This window comes from Hemicordylus capensis, chromosome 2 (genome assembly GCF_027244095.1).
Source record: "Hemicordylus capensis ecotype Gifberg chromosome 2, rHemCap1.1.pri, whole genome shotgun sequence".
Lineage (NCBI taxonomy): Eukaryota > Metazoa > Chordata > Lepidosauria > Squamata > Cordylidae > Hemicordylus > Hemicordylus capensis.
The window spans coordinates 337,079,134-337,096,637 of record NC_069658.1 but is presented as its reverse complement, the minus strand read 5'-3'; the positions used below and the strand labels follow the sequence as shown (position 1 = coordinate 337,096,637).

General features: G+C 42.3%; 2 protein-coding genes across 6 annotated transcripts in view; one reads left to right on the top strand and one right to left on the bottom strand.

Moving 5' to 3' along the window:
- The window catches only part of GEMIN5 (gem nuclear organelle associated protein 5), a 48,565-nt gene extending 47,465 nt beyond the window's left edge, over nt 1-1,100 (bottom strand). For 2 of the 5 annotated variants that reach the window (XM_053291170.1, XM_053291171.1), the window contains exon 1: nt 840-1,095. In XM_053291170.1, the coding sequence (XP_053147145.1) occupies nt 840-990 (151 nt within the window). In that variant the 5' untranslated portion in view covers nt 991-1,095. Of the gene's footprint in view, nt 1-839 lie in introns of all 5 variants that reach the window. The other 3 variants (XM_053291172.1, XM_053291173.1, XM_053291174.1) reach the window with 2 other exon arrangements.
- Nucleotides 1,101-1,102: 2 nt separating this feature from the next.
- Nucleotides 1,103-16,706, top strand: MRPL22 (mitochondrial ribosomal protein L22). Its single transcript, XM_053291183.1, has 7 exons — nt 1,103-1,233; nt 1,367-1,412; nt 6,284-6,416; nt 9,915-9,980; nt 11,333-11,410; nt 13,657-13,726; nt 16,434-16,706. Exons 1-7 carry the CDS (start codon nt 1,206-1,208, stop codon nt 16,643-16,645), a joined length of 633 nt encoding a protein of 210 aa, XP_053147158.1. The 5' UTR covers nt 1,103-1,205; the 3' UTR covers nt 16,646-16,706.
- The last annotated feature ends 798 nt before the right edge of the window (nt 16,707-17,504 follow it).

Here is a 17,504-nt window from a genome sequence, read left to right as displayed (position 1 = left end):
CTCCAAGGTTGCAGGCAGGAATCTCTCTCGGCCCTATCTTGGAGAAGCCAGGGAGGGAATTTGGAACGTTCTGCTCTTCTCCATCCCCTGAGGAGAATATCTCACAGTGCTCACACATCAAGTCTCCCATTCACATGCAACCAGGCATATGCAACCCTGCTTAGCTAAGGGGACAAGTCATGCTTGCTACCACAAGACCAGCTCTCCATGCAAGCCAAAGCTATTTTGAGTAAGTCACAGGGCAGGCTATACAGAACACCCCACACATGCTTGTTTTGTATTTGTACTCACACAATCATTTTCACCTCGAAAGGCAGGCTCCTAATCCGAATGCAGTAATCACCCATCTGAACTGCCTTGCTGAATCAGACCAAGGATCCAATGTAGCCTAGCACTCCTTTTCCAAAGGTAGCCAGCCAGATACATCTAGGGGAGGGGTTCTCAATCCTGGCTCCCCGGACTTTGTTAAGACTACAACTACAAGTTTGAGCACCCGTGCCCTAAGGGAAGCTCACAAGCAGTGCATGAAGGAGAGAGTTGTTCTCTGATAACAGCCTCGCCACCTGCGCCTCGTACTTAGAGGTACACTGCTTCTGAATAAGGAGGTTCTATTTCGGGTATCGTGACTAATAGCTACTCCTCCTTCGCCAATCAACTCGAGGAGACACTACTCTGCCTACCGCTTCTCTATAAGGGAAAGAAGCCCTAAGCGCTTAAAAGAACCAAACAAGCCCAAGCTTTTAAGGCATCTGGATAACGGAACGTGTGTGTGTGTGTGTGTGTGTGTAGCAGGGGGGAATCCTCGCATCGGTCGACCCACAGCAAAGTGGGCTCCCTACCATGGAAGGCGGGCGCCGCCGGGCGGACCTCCAGTAGGCAAATGTTGTGACGAGCCGCGAAGCCGAAGAGGTGCCCATCCTCGGAGGTATCGCTGCAGCGGCTGCAGTACCAATTCGGAGAAGCCGGGAGCGCCCGCTCAGCTGCCATCATCCCGCTTACTAGGCACCTCCAAGCGCAGCCCCCGCCCCCCGCGTGTCGTTCTCAACACACGTCGCCGTAAAGCTCTCCGCGTGCTGTCGCAAGCCTCCTTCACTCGCGCGGAGATACGGTGGCTGTACCAGGACAATCTAATTCACGCGCTTCTTAGCCTGTGCCTTGAAGCTGATAGGCTACCACCCACGAAGGTTGCTGGGAGAGCAAAAAAGATGGCGGCGGCCTTGGTGGCGTGCCGGGGTGAGCCTGGGGGAGAGAGCGGGTGGGTGGGTAGCCGCTGGTGATAAAACACACTCACATTGTGGGCTTTTGTTTAATTTTTCCCCCTTCAGATTTCCCCGGCTTGCCTAACATTTTCTTGCCCTTTTTCCAGGCGTCGCCGGAGTCTGCAGCCTCAGCAGCTGGCTCCGAGTCGGGAGGTGAGTCTGTTTTGCAGGGTCTTGTGGCACATTAAAGGCTAATCGACTTAGAGTGCTGGACCAGGAGTGGGGAGACCCGAGTTCAAATCCCCATTCAGCCATGAAGCTCACTGGGTGATTTTGGGCCAGTCACGTATCTCTCAGCCTAACCTACCTCACGCTCTAAACTCAGCTTAGAGCTGGACTTGGGAGCGGGGTTAGGCTAGGCGAGAGCATTGGGATCCATGTGGATCCCAGCACTCCACACACAAGCAGCCTAGCCTAGGCTGCTCGTGAGAACAGCTTCATGCAGCAGCAGAGTTTTATGTACATATTATTGGCTGCATCAGGAACCATGGCAGAAATCAAATTTGAATCCAAGTATGATGTGATGCTCACTGCTGCTTTTTCTGAGGTCATTCTTGTATCTTATTTTCTCCTTAGGGTATTATGAAGGAACAGTGGAAGTCTTGATCTTCTCTAATGCAGGATGCCATAGGGGAAAGATCAAGAAAAACCAAATGGCTCTGTGGTCTCCTTGAGTTTGAGTAAAAATGTGAAACCCTCAGAATACAAATTATTATTTTGTATTTTTACATTTTATATCCCGCTCTTCCTCCAAGGAGCCTAGAGTGGTGTACTACATACTTGAGTTTCTCCTCACAACAACCCTGTGAAGTAAGTTAGGCTGAGAGAGAAGTGACTGGCCCAGAGTCACCCAGCAAGTCTCATGGCTGAATGGGGATTTGAACTCGGGTCTCCCCGGTCCTAGTCCAGCACTCTAACTACTACACCACACTGGCTCACAAATGCATTCTTTGATCTTTTCAAACACCCCAAAATGAAAAGGGGTTTTTGAGAAAGTTGAGAACAAAAGGTTTATACTGTACAATATTGTTTTTTCTACAATAACATGACACTGTATTCATTCTTTTAATATTTTTTAACCTGAATCTATGCAGTACTTTATCATTATAGAAACAAAAGTTTGGGCAATATAGAAGTTTAATAAATAATAAAATAAATTATGAAAATATTTTAAAATGGATGTTTCTGTAAATATCAATAGCAACATAGGAAGCTGCCATATAATGAGTCAGACCACTGGTCTATCTAGCTCAGTATTGTCTTCACAGATTGGCAGTAGCTTCTCCAAGGTTGCAGGCAGGAATCTCTCTCAGCCCTATCTTGGAGAAGCCAGGGAGGGAACTTGAAACCTTCTGCTCTTCCCGGAGCGGCACCATCCCCTGAGGGGAATATCTTGCAGTGCTCACACTTCTAGTCTCCCTTTCATATCAACCAGGGCAGACCCTGCTTAGCTAAGGGGACAAGTCATGCTTGCTACCACAAGATCAGCTTCCGATGGTCTTTGTAGATTTATGTGTACATAAGAACAGCCCTGCTGGATCAGGCCCAAGGACCATTTAGTCCAGAATCCTGTTTCACACAGTGGCCCACCAAATGCCACTGGAAGCCTACAGGCAGGAGTTGAGGGCATGCCCTCCCTCCTGCTGTTACTCCCCTGCAACTGGTTCTCAGAGGCATCCTGCCTTTGAGGCTGGAGGTGGCCCACAGCCCTACGACTAGTAGCCGTTGATAGACCTCTCCTCCATGAAGTTATCCAAACCCCTCTTAAAGCCATCCAGGTTGCTGGCTGTCACCACATCTTGTGGCAGAGAATTCCACAAGTTGATTATGGGTTGTGTGAAAAAGTGCTTCCATTTGTTGGTCCTAGATTTCCTGGCAATCAGTTTCATGGGATGACCCCTGGTTCTAGTGTTATGAGAGAGGGAGAAGAATTTCTCTCTATCCACTTAATCCACACCATGCATGATTTTATAGACCTCTATCATGTCTCCCCGCATTTATCTTTTTTCTAAACTAAAAAACCCCAGTTGTTGTAGCCTTGCCTCATAAGAAAGGTGCTCTAGGTCCCTGATCATCTTGGTTGCCCTCTTCTGCACCTTTTCCAGTTCTACAATGTCCTTTTTTAGATGTGGTGACCAGAATTGTACGCAGTACTCCAGGTGTGGCTGCACCATCGTTTTGTATAAGGGCATTATAATATTAGCAGTTTTATATTCAGTCTCCTTCCCAACGATCGCTAGTATGGAATTGGACTTTTTCACAGCTGCCGCACATTGAGTTGACACTTTCAACGAGCTGTCCACCACAAACCCAGGATCCCTCTCCTGGTCAGTCACCGACAGCTCAGATCCCATCAACGTATATTTGAAGTTGGGGTTTTTGTGCCAATGTACATCACTTTAGACTTGCCAACACTGAACTGCATTTGCCATTTTGTCACCCACTCCCCCAATTTGGGGAGATGCTTTTGGAGCTCCTCACAATCTGTTTTGGATTTCACTACCCGAAAGAGTTTGGTATCCTCTTCAAATTTGGCCACCTTGCTGCTGACCCCTACTTCTAGATCATTTATGAATAAATTAAAAAGCATCGGTCCCACTTCTTACTTCCCTCCATTGTGAAAACTCTCAATTTATCCCTACCCTCTGTTTCCTGTCCTTCAACCAGTTAGTAGTCCACACATATACTTGTCCCTTTATCCCCTGACTGCTAAGTTTCCTCAGGAGTCTTTGATGAGGAACTTTGTCAAAAGCTTTTTGGAAGTCCAGATATACTATGTCAACTGGATCACCTTGATCCGCACGCTTGTTGACACTCTCAAAGAACTCCAAAAGGTTTGTAAGGCAAGATTTGCCTTTGCAGAAGCCATGCTGGTTCTCTCCCAGCAGGGCCTGTTCTTCTATGTGCTTTACAATTTTATCCCTGAGGATGCTTTCCATCAATTTGCCTGGAACGGACGTTAAGCTAACTGGCCTGTAATTTCCTGGATCGCCCCTGAATCCCTTTTTGAAAATTGGTGTTGCATTGCATAAACTACATTGAGCAGCAGAGGGTGGTATTACCTAACTAATGTAGGCTTTGTGATTTACAGAGATACTATCTGTTTACTGCTAGTAAACCTCCCCCCCCCAAATGTGATTTAATACAGAAATAGTTTGTGGCAGGTATTTGCCCCAAAGATGGACTAATCTTGGCAGATGTGACTGGCCTGCCCAGCACCAAACTAAATGCTGAATGACAGAGGCCACGGCAACCAGGAGTGGGAAGAGAACTGAAATCTCTTTTCCTCATATCAGAACTCCAGAGGCTGGGGAGTTGCAGTCTTGGCAGAGGGCAAAAGGGATGGAGGGAGACTCCCTACTATGAATATTTATATACCGCTCTTTAACCAAAGTTCACAAAGTGGTTTACTTTAGAAAAATAAATAATAAATAAAATGGTCCCCTTTCCCCAAAGGGCTTACAATCTATAAAAATAAATAAATCATAAGGCAGCTATTGTCAAGAGCCACTGGAGAGATGCTGTGTTGGGGTTGGATAGGGCCACTTGCTCTCCCCCTGCTAAATATAAGAGAATCACCACTTTAAAATGGTGTCTCTTTGCTCAGTTAGCAGGGGTCTCCTTAGGCAAAGAGCCAGGAGACTCGGGAGTAGGAAAGCATGGCAGTGTAAGCTCTCTCCAGCCTGCCAGAGCTTTCTCTTCACCTAGCTCATTAAGAGCCAAGAAGGTCCTCTCAGGTGAAGGAACACAGTCTTGGCTGGGGCGAGGTTGGACTCTTTATATTCCTTTGCAAAGTCCCCTCCCCATATTCAAGTGCTAGGATGTACCGGCATTGGGACAACAAGAGCCATTGTTACTTGCCGCTGAAGTTAAATGGGTCCACAGGATTGTTCTGCTATAAGAATAGCAGCTGCCCTCCTTGTAGCCCCTTTTTCTTGCCATAAAGCAGGTACAGCAAGCACCCTTTAGTAAGAATGATGAATTTTATTTTGAATTCCATCTAATGACTGGAATAGTTTCAATTTTTCTTGAAATACTCATTTATTTTCTCTTGTCATCGTCCCCAACAACCTCAAGTAACAAGTTTTGCATTGTTAGTTTAGGATAATAAATACTATTACTACAGATATTTATATACCGCTCTTCCACCAAAGTTCTCAAAATAGTTTACATAGAAAAATATATACACAAATAATATGGATCTCTGTCCCCAAAGGACTCACAATCTAAAAAGAAACACAAAGGCAGACACCAGCAACCAGCCACTGGAGGAATGCTGTGCTGGGTGGGGTTGGTGAGGGGCTGTTGTTCTCCCCCTGCTACGGTATATATAAGAGAATCACCACTTTACAAAGGTGTCTCTTTGCTCAGTTAGCAGGTGTCACCTGCTAACTACAGTGCATATATACATTATAACATGTTTTAGTGAGGGGTATTTATTTAGTCAGCACATTTATATACCACCCAAAACTTCTTCAATCCAAGAAGTCCCAAGGATTTGACATTACTAAATATATCTATGGAACTGGAGTTGATATTAAAGAAGTGATTTGAAATGCAGTACCATAGCATAAATATAATAGCTTAGTGCTATGGATGTTGCGCAGAGGGCTGTTTTTGCCTCCCTTCTAGTCTTACATTTACTACCTCTTAAGATAGCAGGATAATGAACTAGGTGTGAGTGCAAGTTTTGTAATGGTATGAGCAGTATCATGAAAGTGATATGGCTTGTTTTTCCTTCTAGTTGAAGGGACAATAAAGGACTGCCCATACAGCTGTTTTGTCTTTGTTTTGGGTAAATACAGGAAAGCTCTGTGATTGCATGCATGGATGGATGGTTCTAGGTCTACAGCAGTGAGATTGTGGCCACTGGCCAGAGGTGAAAGTTGCATATGTTGGCTAAACTACAAGGCTGTCTTAAACATGCTGAGTAAATTGGGATGATTAGCAATCAATATCCCAAGTAAGTAGTATAACAGCAACAGGATTTGGCTTTAAAGGGATTTCAAAATCCTGTCTTGCAGGTTACTGGCATCTTGCAATGTGCCGCTTCTGTCAAATATCCATACAAGTACTCTTGGGGATATTGGAAGATGGGAAAAGAAGAATAGAGTGGTTTATCCTCCACAGCAACCAGGAGAGCCGCGAAGACCAGCGGTAAGAACTTGCTTCTATCTCTTTCCTGTATGTTATGCATTTGCGTAGCTGGGATCATCACAGTTTTTGGTCTAATTTTGTAAATTTCTAAGCAAGGGAATTAACTTGTTCTAATAAGGTTTGAGGATTTAGAGCACCACATTTACTCTGAATACGCTTGCTTAAAAATTAAAATTGGGAGCCACTTATTGAATCTCACTGCCTGTGTCTCAGCAGCTCAAGCATAATGAATGGCTGAAATAAAGCAATAGATGTGTGCATGTCTAATGCAGATGCTAGGTGCCCAAGCATATCACTGCACAATTTTGAAAAATCTTCTAATGCTTTCTCTTCTCTCTGCTAAGCAAAATACATGCTGAATCCTCAATAAAAATAAAAGGATAAGACTTCTTTGGTCCAAACTCAATAGGAAGTAAGCAATACTCCATCCTCTTGTGTTCTGCTAATAGGCTTATTTTTTTTGGCCTGAATTTCACTGTAATCACATCCTTATTTCTCTCCCCTTGGGCAGCTTTATGGCTGAAAGTGTATTTAGAAAACTGTAGCAGTAGCATCTCTTGTCAGCTCATGTTGTATCCAGTATGTGGAACTGGATAAATTAAGTATTAAAAGGCTGGTCACTGGAGGAAAAAGAGATGCAGCTTTTTGAATGCTTGAAGCCGCTAGCTTGTAGCATTCTGTATAGGAAGCTTGGGAGACATGTATGAAAACTCTGTTCAAGTTTTCCCACCAAGTATAATAACCTTGGTTTTGTATTTTCCCCAACTATGTGACAAAGAGCTTATTGGAGTTAGCTTTTTAACTGATGATACACTGAAGAATTGTCTGCATGAAGCATGGCAGAGAATTGGTATAGTCATTGAATTGCTCCACTAAAAACCGACCAAGATCTAGAATTGTTAAATCAGGCCTTTCTGTGTATGTTGGCCTCAGGGAGTAGCAGCTGGCCTTCTTCTAGCAAACTAGCTAAAAGTTCCCTTGCCTCAGTCTTCTCAATGGAAGACTGCTTTGGGTCCAGTTTAATTGAAATTGAATGTCCCCCCACATCTTGCCTCAAAAAGCAGTTGGCGTCTGAAAGATAAAGTGAAGAGTAAAGTAAAGTGGCGTCTGAGCTAATGTTCTCATCTTAGCACTACTGTGTGGGACAAAGTTAAGACAGGACTATGCACACCTAGCTTCTCTCTTCCTCTTTTGGCTTCAAAGGGCTACTGGCTTTTTTTCTTTTTTTGGTGGTGTGGGGGTTGTAGCTGAAAAATGGAGGAAGGGGGGATACAGGTTCCATATGCATGCTACATATGGTCACTACAGTCCAAAAAGAGATGAGAGGGGGAAAGCAGATGCACTGATTCCTATGGTGGGGAGGAGCAGTATTGGAGGCCGGGGGGAGTGCCAGTGCAGGTGAGCATAGGAAGGGACTTGACTAGAATAGGGATGTGCACAGACTGGTTTTTGTAGTTAGGCTTGAATGTGAACATGCAAATGTGGTCATGCAAATAGCCTCTGTGCATCTTCGGAAGTCACAAAAATGACTGGAACTGTATTGCTGGGCGAGTGCTGGTTTTTTGAGGAGCTGCCACCACTGGATGATCAGTAAGCACCTACTTTTACGGGTGCCCTTTCTTCCCCAACCCCCCACCCCTGGAAGCCTTTTAAAGGCAGGATTCCCCTTTACAAGCATAGCCCCTTGGACCATCAGACCAGGTTGAACCGGTCTGCAACAGACCAGGTTGGGTTCAGTTCAATTGCGGACCAGGCTGCCTCTCCTGGAGGTTGGTTTGGTTCACAATTGAATGGGCCTGGTTCATTGCAGAACAGTTCATTGCGGCCCTATTTGTGCACACCCCTACTGGACAACAGCTCCCTATGTTGTCCAGTAGGGGTGTGCACGAACCAGGCTGCAATGAGCTGGTTTGGGTTGATCGTGAACCAAAGAGGCCTCCAGGAGAGGTGGGCTGGCTAGGGATGTGCATGGAACCGGGTGTGTGGGGGGGGTGGGGGGGAGGGTGGATACCTTTAAGGGTGAGGGAAGGTGCTCTTACCCCTCCCACTGCATTCCCCCACACCAGCGCTGCAGCTTAAAAGGGTCCAGTGGAGCAGCAGCATACCTCCCTGCCACCCCATTGCCTCGTCAGACCTTAAGTGACTGGAAGTGCTGGGTGCGCATGCATGCACATGATGTGCATGCATGCACCCAGCACTTCCAGTCACTTAAGGTCTGACGGGGCAACAGGGTGGCAGGGAGGTACGCTGCCACTCTTCCAGACCCTTTTAAACTGCAGCACCAGCAGGGGGAAACACAGTGGGAGGGATATGAGCACTCTCCCCTATCTTTAAATGTATCTCCCTTCCACTTTCAAACCGGCTCGAACGCTCGTCCATGGAACTGGTTTGGTGCTCCTAGAATGGAGTGCCAAATGGTTCCGTGCTCATCCCTAGGGCTAGCCCCACGATCAAAGCCGAACCAAGCCTGGTCCGTTTCTTTTATCGGCAAAGTCCATGGATATTATCTGCAAGGCTGTGTTGAATTTCATAACTTAAATAAATACTCCCAAGTGCTATTGTAGAATGTCCTTGCATGCAGCCACAGCCTTTCCTGTTTTTGAGGGCCATACCTCAGTTGCAGAACACCAGCTTTGCATGAATAAGATATTAGGTTCAATCCCTGGCATCACTAGTTAAAAGGATCTTGGGTAGCAGGATCAAGAAAGACTTCTTCCTAAGGCTCTAGAGCGCTGTTGAAGCAGACGGTACTGGCTCTATATTGAGTCAGGCCATTGGACCATATAAAGTAGCTACATTTGTTCACACTTTGAACACTGTGTCATGTGTTGCTACTATCTGAACTTTCAGCAACAAGTCATCTAGGTTATATATAGTGACATTATTTTGACTATTTGAAACACCAGGCATTATCCAGAAAGTGTTTGCTACAAATAATGTAATATAGTTAGTTGGGCTTTCAGTTGTCGCTGTTTCCAGCCTTGTCCATGCTCTTGTGCACCTTATGCCACATGGTTTTTTTGAGTGGTGAAAGACAAACGACAAACAACAGTGGAGGATGCATTAAATTTCTTGTAAAACACTTTGAATCGGTTCAGAAGTAATACCAAGTATGTTTTGGCTTTACATGCACAAGCAGAACTCAATCTCTAGCTTGTGCCCTCCTTCATTGATTTGCACACCATGATTTCTTAATATACTTTTAGGGTCACAGTAGATCATAGTTGTCATTGTCATCTTCTTTTGCCTTAACTGGGTACAATTTGGGTTGCTCAAAACTTATTTTGCCTACAAACCATGATTTGAACAACCCATGGTTTATGCAGTTCAGATAAAGGAGCAAACTATGGTTTATGAAGAACCCATAGGTAACCTAAGAAATCATGAAATGCAAGGAAAGAAAAGAGCATTTGAGACTTTTGAACTGGGACTTTGTTCTCCAAGATACTGTAACCCTCCCAGTTTATACTCTAAAATTAAATGTTTATATTTTTCTAGGAAATATACCACTGTCGAAGAGCAATTAAATACAGCATGGACAAGATGTGGTATCTGGCAAAATTGGTAAGAAAAATAATTTTTGTAAGCTTCATTTTGTTAGGCATATACTAGATTTATCTGAATCCAAGACTAGGTTTTTTCTGTGTTATTTGATGTTAGAAATTGGTGTGGTGGGGAGCGTCTTAAATTCAGAGTCCTCTTCCTTTCAGGTAAATACAGGTTTAACCTGTATTTTTAAGGAGGTTATCTTAAATTCAGAGTTGTCTTCTATTTGGGTAAATATGGTAATTTCCCTCCTCAATAATTGCTGTATTTCAGTGTTCTTGTAACATGTGCATGTGGTTGAACTAGAAATTAGGGAACCTTGCCTTGCAAAATTCCTGGATGAAACATTGTGGAAGCACACTTAAAGCAATGAAAGGATTTTGCACCATGGTGCAAAGAGGTCCTGTCCTTTTTTCCTGGAAGAAGTTAAATATGTAGATAAAACAGAAGGAAGGAATGATACCCGTGCTAACTGGGCAAAGAGGCACCTTTTACCGTGGTGATTCTCTTTATTTAGCAGGGGGAGAGTAACTGGCCCTATCCACCCCCAGCACAGTACTTCCAGTGACTGTTGCTGGTGTGTGTCTTATGTTTCTTTTTAGAATGTGAGCCCTTTGGGAACAGGGAGCCATCTTATTTGTTTGTTATCTCTCTTTGTAAACCGCCCTGAGCCATTTTTGGAAGGGCGGTATAGAAATCGAATTGATGATGATGATGATGATGATGATGAATTCCTTTTGAGAAGCAGAGAGCTTTTTAGGATCATTTGCAGCAGATGTTATGTTGCCTGTCATTGCTAACTATAAGCCACTTTCTAAAATACATGTCGTTGGCACAAGCTGCCATGTGGAAACCACTGGGAACTGTCACCACTGGAAACTGGCAAACTGCTATTAATTGTACCAAGCACTATAGGTGGCAGCTTGTGCCACAGATCATGCTTTGGGAGCTGATCAGGTGACATTGAAATGGCATACTGCATAGCCTGCTATGTGGAGGCAGTTTCAGACGGTTTTTCTGTAGTGGCAGCACCTTGAGAAGAGGACCTAGAAATACACAATAAAATCCTGTTGGTGAGAAGCTGTCTTTGCCTTGGTGAACAGTCAGTTCTTGTGACTTTAGATTGAGAATGTCCTTCTCTCCTGTATTGATTTGGGAATCTATAATGCTCTTTGCTAAAGTTCTTTTTAAAAGCAGTTTCATAAAACTGTACAAAGCAATGGGTTATGCAGTCAGTGCCGTATGGTTCTTTGATACTGAAAAACTTTTGCCAATGTCCTTAATTACATTCCCTTCACTATGTGCACTATATGATACGTTCCCCCACCTCTTCCTGTTGCTTAAAGATTTATTGTGGCTTTTAATTCCAGATACGGGGAATGAGCATAGATCAGGCACTAGCTCAGCTGGAATTCAGCGATAAAAAGGGAGCAAAGGTGATCAAAGAGGTATGTTGTAGATCTGTTTAGAATTCTGTGCTCCAGTCCTTGTTAAATCCATGTAATTGATATCTTTTCTGTTGCTCAATAACTTCATAACTTTTGGGGCACAGTTTTCACATGTTCCTTCAGTGTTAGGTTTCTGTAGTGGAGACATGTCATTTACCAGCCGGACTTTGTGTCTGGGAAACATAATATGGCCCCTAATTTGTGTATTCATTCATATCAAGGTTACCTTGTGGGTTGTGGTTATGCCAACATCCAAGACCCTGGGAGACAGGGAAGCTAAGAAGTAGGGAATTTCAAAGCAAGGAAGTTGAAGGAAGGATGCAGAGTAGAAAATGCAATGTAAAGTTGAATCTGAAGGAAGGATAGGTGAAAAATAAAGTTTGAGGGAAATGAGACAAAGAAGAGGGGGCCAGGAAGTGAAAAATGACCCAGTATTAGGTTAGGGAGGGCCATATGCTATAGCAAAAGAAAGAGAGGAGTGCTAGATTAAGGAGGAGGACTGCTCAAGTAAGTGGGATAGAGTTGTCAGTGACCTGTAAAACCTGAGAAAACAATAGGTGTGGAGACATGGAGTTGAAGAAAGGAGGATTGTGATTGTGCACTTTTAGCAGACAGCAGGCAAGTAAGGAATTGTGTGCCAGATAGCATAAAGTTGCTAGGTCTAAGGAGACCCTGATGGAGATTCAACCACTTGTGGCTTCTACTGTTATTGTAGCATTGTGACCTGGCAACCCTAATGGGGCTGAGCTTCCCACATTGGTTTGAGCTGACTGGCCAATTATTTGGCTGAAGTTTTTGCTAAATCAAACACTTGACTATTACCCTTTATTTGGTACCCCAAAATCTGTTGCCATGGGCAGGGTTACCTCATCGTACCTAATGGAGGAAATTATGGCACATGCAGAAAAGCTCATGTGGATTTTCTAGGCAACTCAGGAAGACTTTGAATGCATGATAATTCTTTACTCTTTTTCTCCAAATATATAGTTCAAAATAGTATAATAATTGGTAGGAGTTATAACTGCTGTACAAGAAAAAAGAATTGAAAAGAGCAGTTTTTCCTTTGGTCCATCCTTTGTGGCACATTTTATGGGCTTTTTGTGAATACTCTTCTCTCTCAGCTGATGTATCTAGTTTCAAAACCCTTTTCAGTTGAAAAGCATGAACTGGATGAGTTTATGATGTACAGCTAGAGAATGTGTGATAATCACTTCAGAGTGAGCTAACCTACTCTGCCACTGATATAGTCTGGTTGATTACTTTAAGCATTCAATCTAGGCACTCATTCCTTTTTGTTTTTCTTCTCTCGTGGAACCCCCTTTTTGATGCTCTTTAAACTCCCAATCTCCAAAAAAGCAAATATTATGTTTAGAGCTTTAGAAATAGGGAAAGGCAAGTGGGGTTAGATATAAATAATTAGTGGTGTGCATGCATTGGCTGCTCTTCTCCGTTCTCAAATGCTTTCTCTAATTTGGTGGCTATAGGCCACCTACAGCCTCATAGGCAAAATGCCTCTGAATACCAGTTGCAGGGGAGCAACAGTAGGAGGGAGGTTGTGTACCTTCTCAGGGGCATCTGGTGGGCCACTGTGTGAAACAGGATGCTGGACTAGATAGGCCTTGTTTTCTGTTCTTACATTTAAAGAGTAGTTGTGTAGGTTCGGAGTGAAAAATTCTATGAAAGCACTATCTAAAAAGAAATCACAGACAAGTTTGCAAATGGTGTGTGGGTACATACTGCTCTGGCTTCTAGATGTTTTGTTTACCTTAAGGAAGTTAACTGGTAAAATTCAAAACTATGCTTTTATTGAATGAGCTAACATGTTGCTAGGCAGGTTCTTTCTAATATAGAGAGACAACTGTGAGACCTGACTTATTCTTTAATTTTCTAAAGTACAAGTAACCTGTACTTTAGCTTGTTTTCCTTTGTCTTGTCAAGACTGAAATGGCAACCACGAAATTCAGTTTAGTCTGTAAATGCAGTCCTATCATTTTTAATGTGGGTGACAGTCATTGTCTGAAAAAGTGGGTGTGATTCTGTTGGTGGTGGTGATCATTCTGCTTTTGCTAGTGATTTTTCTCACATACTCTGCCATAGCATCTTTTGCATTTCCAAAAGCTTAACTGAAGGACAAAAGTAGGATTTCATTGTTTGATTCTTCTAGCAAAAGTCAATGCATTGCTTTGGGTTTTTTTAATGTGGTCTTAATTTCTAATTGCTACTACTTTTTTCGTTCTCCATAATAGGTCCTTCTGGAAGCTCAAGAAATGGCAGTGAGAAAGAATAATGTGGAATTTAAATCCAATTTATACATTGGTAAATACTTTCTTATTGTGGAAAATGTCTGAAATACTGATTGCTGTTAAAGACAGCAATCATATGAATTGGTTTAGAATGTTAACTGGTGTGCATAATTCTTGGCAGAATTTTATAGCTAAACTGTCTATACTATATAGTTATAGCAGCCTTAGTCACTAGTTAATATCCTGACTAAATTTACCCAAAGTCCCAAGGAAACTAAAAGGACAAATTTGGCATGCCTAACTTGACCTTTTAATTTCAATGAGACTTCCTTGAGTAAACTTAAGATGTCATCTACTACTTTTATTTTGCATATCCATGCAGACTTGAACAAGGGTGTGTGTATGTGTTTGATAATTCGTTCACAGTGCTTTCCAGACTCTTGGGATTTGTTTGTCCTACAATTAATATAATTCTAGCATACTTTATTTCCATTCTATTGAAATCATCGGGGCTTTCTTCCATTGTTATTGTTTAAGATCAGGTTGTCAATCAGATTTAGGGCATGCATTTGGATATCTGTTTTAGATTAGGTAAATTTTTCATGTCACAGCACGATGTGTAAGGCATTGTATAAAGTTACTGTATATAAATAGTAAGACTTTATGAGTGATACGTAATGAATGTATCCAACATCAAAAAGAGTCTGTCATACTAGCCATTTGCTTTATAAAGTCCAGTGCGGGAGCAAGTATATTTCATTTCTCGAACTTTGGCAAAAGAATAAAAATGCTTTGTTTTAATGCTGTCCAATAGCATTGCTAAGAGATTGGAAACCTGATCTTAACTTTCTTGCTCTGTTGGAGATGGTAGCAGCTTCTACAACCAACCAAATTCTAATTTACTGACAACTGCATGAAAAGTCGTTAGACTTCTAAAATGTAACTCAGCCTGTCCTTTGAAGAAAGTGTAATTTGAGCACATCCAGTTATGGTTATTGAGTATTACTTGCCCCAGCAGTTTTATATATGGAAAATGCATTACATGTAAGTCTCTAAAATAGTAAACCATTTTTCATCATATGTCTGTCCTAATAGTTTGTAACTCATTTTACTGTGGCAGGTTAGCCCACAGTTTACACTTCACTTTCCAGCAACTGGTTATTTGTCAACCTTTAACTGAGGTAAAAAGGTTCTAAATTAAGTGCATTTAGATCTGGCATTTAGGAACAGCCTTCTGCTTTCTCCATATCAAATTGATCCTCTTAACTTTCGACTATGTAGCTGCTGCTATTGGAAGCTCATTTCTCTTTTAAACCTATGATGACAAAAAGCAGTGTAGAAATAGCTTCTACCAAGGGGGGAAATAAAATGTCACTTCATAATGATTCATAGCCCCTCAGGTGGATGTTCTAGAGGTAAGTGACTGACCAGCTTGGTGAATTATGCTTTCCATGGGAAGGCTTTAGAAAAAGTGGGGGATGGAATGTGGGGGTCTTATTGTTATGATATTAGAAGAAACACTTCGCTGAAATATTAATGAAGCTTTAAAATGTAATGGTTATAACTTTATATGACATGGTTCTTTGGTGCTAGTTGACAAGTCTTATTTTCAGCATTTTCAAAGGGTTTTGCTATTGTGTGTTGTTCTACACCAGGGCTGCACAACTTTGGCTCTCCAGCTGTTGTTGGACTACAACTCCTATTATCCCTGACTATTAACCGCTGTGGCTGGGAGTGATGGGAGTGGTAGTCCAACATCACCTGGAGGGCCAGTGTTGTGCAGCCCTGTTCTACACCATGTAATTGGCACACATCTTTCCTAAGTTAAAGTAATAGTCAAGGGTCTACCTAAAAACAAAACATCTTGAAGTGAAAACATTTACTTGTGGCTTTATTGTAACCCTGTAATGTAGACTAGATTAGTAGCATGCAACAACACTTTTCTATGGTTTGGTCACCAACCAGTCCAAAATCTGTCCATGTAATTTCATTATTTATTGAGGCCAGAAATAGCTACAGCAGGGATAAGCTGATTTTGGTTTCATCGTCTCCATCCAACATGTGTTAAATATGCAAGAATATGTACTTGAGATCTCTTAACTGTTAAGGCATAACTAATTTGTGATAAGTGATCCTGCATATGCACTCCCTTGCCTAAGAACATAAGATTGATCCTAGTGGATCAAACCAAAGTCTGCCTAGTTAAGCATTCTTTCCAAACATCCCTGCAACTAGCAGGCAGTAGGTGGCCCCCTGGAAGTTCTCCCGTGATCCACCAGTGTACATCTATCTACCTTCTTGTGTAAGGGTATATGTATGGCTACCACCAAAAGGAATTGACCTGCGCTGCCTCTTCTGCTGCCACCCACACCCTGTTAGATATAGTAATACAACAAGACATGGTGTGGACACTTCATGGAGCTATATTGACTTCTTTTGAGAGGCAGCTCTGCATCTTGTTCCAGTCATGCAAAGAATAATACTGCAGCTATTGTGGGTTTAAGATGTATCCATTTGAAGACTTTACTCATAGTCTTCAAATCCTAGTACTCCACATTTTTTACCATACTCTTGTGTGATTGGCTTGGTAGCTGCCTGTTAGACCCTCCTTTTGTAATTTTTTGGTGAGACACCACTGCACAAACATTGACAAGAGAATGCTGTTCTAGTACTACATATAGTGGGCTGCAAACTCTGTTTAGGATTTGCAGCCCACTGAAAATAAACTCTATTTATATTCCAACCAGGATTTTTCTTTTATTTTCATTTATATCTTTCAGCTGAATCTTTCTCCGGAAAAGGCCACTATTTGAAAAGGATCCGTTACCATGGCAAAGGCATGTTTGGCATTATGGACAAAGTCAAGTGTCATTACTTTGTGAAACTAGTAGAAGGCCCACCTCCACCTCCAGAGCCACCAAAGACTGGGTTTGATCAAGCTAAGGAGTACGTGCAGCTTCTTCGTAACCGAACTATTATTAACTCACTGTAATCTACACTGTGTGTGTTTTCCTCTTTGATAAATGTGTAAATAAAGTAAAATTTATAAATGATATTCTAATTAAATGCAGATTTCTGCCTAAGGTTAAAACATTTTTGGTGACAAGGAGGAAGTGGCAAGCACTAGACAAGCACAGTCTCTTAAATACGCATGCGCTTGATGAGCTTTCAGTCTGATTTAGAATGTGAATTCTTAGCCTTTCCTTGCAGTTCTTTCTCAGTTTTTCACTGAGAATATTATCTTTCCTAGTCTTTTAAAGTACTGTACAGCATATGCTGAGAATGTAAGAACACGTAATGGGGTACCAGATCAAGAGGGGGCCTACACTAACAGAGTGCTATAAGCATTGGGACCAAGAGCAGGATATGGATTCTTTTCTGACTTGGCTTCTCTGATGGTAGTTCAGCTGTATACATATTTTTGATCACTGTCTTGCAACACAGATCTACTTAATAAAGGTTTCTCATGCTGAGAAAAGAGCCTGTGTTTGTAATTAGATAAAATTTTGGAAGGGATAAGAGTCACAAATTTAAATGGCCTGAAGGTATTTGATGTAGCTAACTTGCTACTATATCGGGCAGCAGTGATTTAGGAAGATGCTGAAAGGTATCATCTCATAACTGCATGGGAGGAGGCAATGATAAACCCCTCCTGTATTCTACCAAAGACAACCACAGGGCTCTGTGGGTGCCAGGAGTCGAAATTGACTTGATGGCACACTTTACTTTTTAACTTGCTGCAACTTTATCTGTATCCCAGTTTTAATAAATAGAGAAAAAAGTATTTAACAAATAAGAGGCCATTAACCCTCATCTGGAATCATGATTTTTTACATATGAGTAGAACTTCA